Consider the following 6,128-nt stretch of genomic DNA (forward strand, 5'->3'; position numbering starts at 1 on the left):
TTGTTGGGAGTTTATTTCCAACACGTTGGTGACTAAACATTGTTGGGAGTTTATTTACAACACGTTGGTGACTGAACATTGTTGGGAGTTTATTTACAACACGTTGGTGACTAAACATTGTTGGGAGTTTATTTCCAACACGTTGGTGACTGAACATTGTTGGGAGTTTATTTCCAACACGTTGGTGACTAAACATTGTTGGGAGTTTATTTACAACACGTTAGTGACTAAACATTGTTGGGAGTTTATTTCCAAATGTGAGTGATAAAAATGAAGTGCATCCACAGCTCCGTGATTGCGCAACACAGCGTGGGAACCAAGTGTTCGTGGACGTCCTTGTCAGAGGGGAAAAAAAGCGAGAGCTCGCATCGATCTCGCGAGAGCAGAGCTCGCCTTCCATTAGTGTGTATTGTGAGAATGTTCCTATTCTCGCGCGACTTCACAACTTTCCCACGCTTGTTGTTTGCTCTCCTCGCCTCCCTCTCTCCTCCTCACTCTTTCACCTCCTCACTCTTTCACCTCCTCACACTTTCACTTCCTCACACTTTCACCTCCTCACACTTTCACCTCCTCACCAGCACAATTGTCTCCACCTCTCCCTTGTCCTTGTCAAAGTGCTCCTGCGTGTAAAGTAGCGGCTCTGCGTGTGTCCCGGAGATCTCGCGATTGTTGGCGAGGGAGGAAGGGGGGGAGGAGGAGGGGGGAGGGTTCTTGTCAAGATGGCGCCCGTCGTCACCGGGTGAGTTTGTGTTGTTGATGTTTGTGTTTATATTTCATTATTAATACTTTTATCTTCCTATCACCATGTTGCCTTTCTTCTCCCTCTTTTCAGGGAGCTTACTTTGTGTTTCTTCTGGCCTGATACTTTGACGCAGCGTGCTGTTTAAAAAGTTGCTTTGCGACCTGTCACGTTTATTATTATTATTTGTAGTATTATTCATGTTATTATTGATATTATTCTTATTATAAAGACATTAATGACTCACAATGTGTCAAACTATAATCACCTTTTTGTTTGCTATGTTAGTGTGCACTAAAGTTGTTCATTTAGTGTACACTACTATTATTTTCTCTTCTTTTACATTCTTTTACTTGCAATTATTACCAACACTAAACGTTCTTAACTTGCTTTTAAAATTTTTTCCCCTCAATGTTGTTCTTTTTAGCAAGTTTGGAGAGCGATGTCAGCCTCAGCGTTTAACAAGGTAAATAAACTTACTAATACTAGACTATTCATCACATTGTAGATTAATCATGATTAATAACTACAACTAGGACTATTCATCACATTGTGGATTAATCCTGATTAATAACTACAACTAGGACTATTCATCACATTGTGGATTAATCCTGATTAATAACTACAACTAGGACTATTCATCATATTGTGGATTAATCATGATTAATAACTACAACTAGGACTATTCATCACATTGTGGATTAATCCTGATTAATAACTACAACTAGGACTATTCATCACATTGTGGATTAATCATGATTAATAACTACAACTAGGACTATTCATCAAATTGTGGATTAATCCTGATTAATAACTACAACTAGACTATTCATCACATTGTGGATTAAACATGATTAATAACTACAACTAGGACTATTCATCAAATTGTGGATTAATCCTGATTAATAACTACAACTAGGACTATTCATCACATTGTGGATTAATCATGATTAATAACTACAACTAGACTATTCATCACATTGTGGATTAATCCTGATTAATAACTACAACTAGGACTATTCATCACATTGTGGATTAATCCTGATTACTAACAATGATCCTTGACGTCACGTGCATGCGCAGTGGGATAAAGTGAAAACCAAATAAATTGACCACAAATAAACAAGGAAGTCACTACTACTCCTACTACTTTGCAAAATAAAAGCCACTACATCTTAAAAAGGGGTGTTTTTTTTAACGTGAAAACAAATTAATACACAAATAGTAATATAATGTATGCATGGCTTTATTTAGTGTAATATCTTTGGGAGGGTTGTAATCTTTTTATGGCTGTTTAGTTATCTAGTTAGCTTTACTTTTCATCTCACTTAGGTAAACAACTTATAACATGGAAGTAAATACACCACACACATGTTCAGTCCTTCAACATTTCATTAGCTATTAGTAGAAGTTAAACTATATAGGTGATGTGGTCTGAATCAGATGGCCCAAGATCCCACTGGAAGACTGGCATGAGATGTGGGTGTCACTGGAAGACTGGCATGACACGTGGGTGTCACTGGAAGACTGGCATGACACGTGGGTGTCACTGGAAGACTGGCATGAGACGTGGGTGTCACTGGAAGACTGGCATGAGAGATAGGTGTGTCACTGGAAGACTGGCATGACACGTGGGTGTCACTGGAAGACTGGCATGAGACGTGGGTGTCACTGGAAGACTGGCATGAGACGTGTGTGTCACTGGAAGACTGGCATGAGATGTGGGTGTCACTGGAAGACTGGCATGACACGTGGGTGTCACTGGAAGACTGGCATGAGACGTGGGTGTCACTGGAGCAGGAACTCTGCCAACATGTGTTTGCTCCTCTCAGGGAGGCCATGAGGACGTACTTGAAGGAGAAAGATGATCAAACAGTCCTCATACTTCATGCCAAAGTTGCTCAGAAGTCCTACGGCAATGAGAAAAGGTGAGACTCTTCTTGTCTTCATAGAAGATTTCTTTGGCTCACGTCTTTCTCCTCCATCAGGTTCTTCTGTCCTCCACCCTGCGTCTACCTGCTGGGCAGTGGCTGGCAGAAGAAGATGGAGAGGATGGAGAAGGAGGGCTGCACCGAGCAGGAGTCCCAGACCTGTGCCTTCATCGGGATTGGCAACAGTGAGCAGGAGATGCAGCAGCTCAACCTGGAGGGAAAGGTGAGGACACACAAGACCTGATCCTTCAGAAGGTCCCTTACAGGACTTGTGTCCCATCATCTCTCTTGTGGAGTTAGCAACATGGAGGGAAAGGTGAGGACACACAAGACCTGATCCTTCAGAAGGTCCCTTACAGGACTTGTGTCCCATCATCTCTCTTGTGGAGTTAGCAACATGTCTAAAGTCACACATGCTGGAGTGTTGGCTTCACCTGTGCAGCAAGTCATTGGATGGCTCCGCCCCCCGCGTTGTTTGCCCCGCTCTCTTGTCTGCAGGCGACTAATGAAGTGTTGGCTTCACCTGTGCAGCAAGTCATTGGATGGCTCCGCCCCCCGTGTTGTTTGCCCCGCTCTCTTGTCTGCAGGCGACTAAATGAAGTGTTGGCATATCTGAAGGTTGTTCAACCCAACACTTTGGTTCCACTCTGTTTTGTTTAGTAAATGGAGGTTCCAATATATTTTGTTTTGTAAATGGAGGTTCCACTCTGTTTCCTTTAGTAAATAGAGGTTCCACTCTAATGTTCCTTTTAGTAAATGGAGGTTCCACTCTGTTTTGTTTAGTAAATGGAGGTTCCACTCTGTTTCCTTTAGTAAATAGAGGTTCCACTCTAATGTTCCTTTTAGTAAATGGAAGTTCCACTCTGTTTTGTTTAGTAAATGGAGGTTCCAATATATTTTGTTTAGTAAATGGAGGTTCCACTCTGTTTTGTTTAGTAAATGGAGGTTCCACTCTGTTTTGTTTAGTAAATGGAGGTTCCACTCTGTTTTGTTTAGTAAATGGAGGTTCCACGCTGTTTCGTTTAGTAAATGGAGGTTCCACTCTGTTTTGTGTAGTAAATGGAGGTTCCACTCTGTTTTGTTTAGTAAATGGAGGTTCCACTCTGTTTTGTTTAGTAAATGGAGGTTCCACTCTGTTTTGTTTAGTAAATGGAGGTTCCACGCTGTTTCGTTTAGTAAATGGGGGTTCCACTCTAATGTTTCGTTTAGTAAATGGAGGTTCCACTCTAATGTTTTGTTTAGTAAATGGAGGTTCCGCGCTCTTTTGTTTAGTAAATGGGGGTTCCATTCTAATGTTTCGTTTAGTAAATGGAGGTTCCACTCTAATGTTTCGTTTAGTAAATGGAGGTTCCACTCTAATGTTTTGTTTAGTAAATGGAGGTTCCACGCTGTTTTGTTTAGTGAATGGGGGTTCCACTCTAATGTTTCGTTTAGTAAATAGAGGTTCCATTCTAATGTTAAGTAAATGGAGGTTCCACACTGTTTTGTTTAGTAAATGGAGGTTCCACTCTGTTTTGTTTAGTAAATGGAGGTTCCACTCTGTTTTGTTTAGTAAATGGAGGTTCCACGCTGTTTCGTTTAGTAAATGGGGGTTCCACTCTAATGTTTCGTTTAGTAAATGGAGGTTCCACTCTGTTTTGTTTAGTAAATGGAGGTTCCACTCTGTTTTGTTTAGTAAATGGAGGTTCCACGCTGTTTCGTTTAGTAAATGGGGGTTCCACTCTAATGTTTCGTTTAGTAAATGGAGGTTCCACTCTGTTTTGTTTAGTAAATGGAGGTTCCACTCTATTTTGTTTAGTAAATGGGGGTTCCACTCTAATGTTTCGTTTAGTAAATGGAGGTTCCACGCTGTTTTGTTTTGTAAATGGGGGTTCCACTCTAATGTTTCGTTTAGTAAATAGAGGTTCCATTCTACTGTTAAGTAAATGGAGGTTCCACACTGTTTAGTTTGTGTGCAGTTCTACATTCACAATAGTAAAGTGGTGTTGTCAATCAAAGCTGACTATCATCTTTGTGACTGTAGTGTGTGACAAGTGATCAGGTGGTGCAGGCGTACCTAATGTAGTGGCAGGTGAAGGTGTTCCATGGGAAGAAGTCCAAGTTGTGATGTTCTACCTCTCCATCAGTACATCAGTGTTGTGTTGTTCTACCTCTCCATCAGTACATCAGTGGTGTGATGTTCTACCTCTCCATCAGTACATCAGTGGTGTGATGTTCTACCTCTCCATCAGTACATCAGTGGTGTGATGTTCTACCTCTCCATCAGTACATCAGTGTTGTGTTGTTCTACCTCTCCATCAGTACATCAGTGGTGTGATGTTCTACCTCTCCATCAGTACATCAGTGGTGTGATGTTCTACCTCTCCATCAGTACATCAGTGGTGTGATGTTCTACCTCTCCATCAGTACATCAGTGGTGTGATGTTCTACCTCTCCATCAGTACATCAGTGGTGTGATGTTCTACCTCTCCATCAGTACATCAGTGGTGTGATGTTCTACATGTGTGTGTGTCCACCAGCACTTCTGTGCAGCTAAGACATTGTACATCAGTGTTGTGATGTTCTACATGTGTGTGTGTCCACCAGCACTTCTGTGCAGCTAAGACATTGTACATCAGTGTTGTGATGTTCTACATGTGTGTGTGTCCACCAGCACTTCTGTGCAGCTAAGACATTGTACATCAGTGTTGTGATGTTCTACATGTGTGTGTGTCCACCAGCACTTCTGTGCAGCTAAGACATTGTACATCAGTGTTGTGATGTTCTACATGTGTGTGTGTGTCCACCAGCACTTCTGTGCAGCTAAGACATTGTACATCAGTGTTGTGATGTTCTACATGTGTGTGTGTCCACCAGCACTTCTGTGCAGCTAAGACATTGTACATCAGTGTTGTGATGTTCTACATGTGTGTGTGTCCACCAGCACTTCTGTGCAGCTAAGACATTGTACATCAGTGTTGTGATGTTCTACATGTGTGTGTGTCCACCAGCACTTCTGTGCAGCTAAGACATTGTACATCAGTGTTGTGATGTTCTACATGTGTGTGTGTCCACCAGCACTTCTGTGCAGCTAAGACATTGTACATCAGTGTTGTGATGTTCTACATGTGTGTGTGTCCACCAGCACTTCTGTGCAGCTAAGACATTGTACATCAGTGTTGTGATGTTCTACATGTGTGTGTGTCCACCAGCACTTCTGTGCAGCTAAGACATTGTACATCAGTGTTGTGATGTTCTACATGTGTGTGTGTCCACCAGCACTTCTGTGCAGCTAAGACATTGTACATCAGTGTTGTGATGTTCTACATGTGTGTGTGTGTCCACCAGCACTTCTGTGCAGCTAAGACATTGTACATCAGTGTTGTGATGTTCTACATGTGTGTGTGTCCACCAGCACTTCTGTGCAGCTAAGACATTGTACATCAGTGTTGTGATGTTCTACATGTGTGTGTGTCCAC

At 41.9% G+C, this 6,128-nt stretch overlaps 1 protein-coding gene across 2 annotated transcripts in view; it reads left to right on the forward strand.

Moving 5' to 3' along the window:
* The first annotated feature begins 467 nt into the window (after positions 1-467).
* Positions 468-6,128, forward strand: part of LOC133634256 (recombining binding protein suppressor of hairless-like) — an 18,454-nt gene continuing 12,793 nt past the window's right edge. Inside the window, exons 1-4 of one of the 2 annotated variants that reach the window (XM_062027382.1) lie at positions 468-739; positions 1,167-1,205; positions 2,572-2,667; positions 2,728-2,893. In XM_062027382.1, coding sequence (XP_061883366.1) covers positions 720-739; positions 1,167-1,205; positions 2,572-2,667; positions 2,728-2,893 — 321 coding nt within the window. In that variant the 5' untranslated portion in view covers positions 468-719. Of the gene's footprint in view, positions 740-1,166; positions 1,206-1,633; positions 2,461-2,571; positions 2,668-2,727; positions 2,894-6,128 lie in introns of those variants that run through there. The other variant, XM_062027383.1, reaches the window with a different exon arrangement.

Source organism: Entelurus aequoreus, linkage group LG18, assembly GCF_033978785.1.
Source record: "Entelurus aequoreus isolate RoL-2023_Sb linkage group LG18, RoL_Eaeq_v1.1, whole genome shotgun sequence".
Lineage (NCBI taxonomy): Eukaryota > Metazoa > Chordata > Actinopteri > Syngnathiformes > Syngnathidae > Entelurus > Entelurus aequoreus.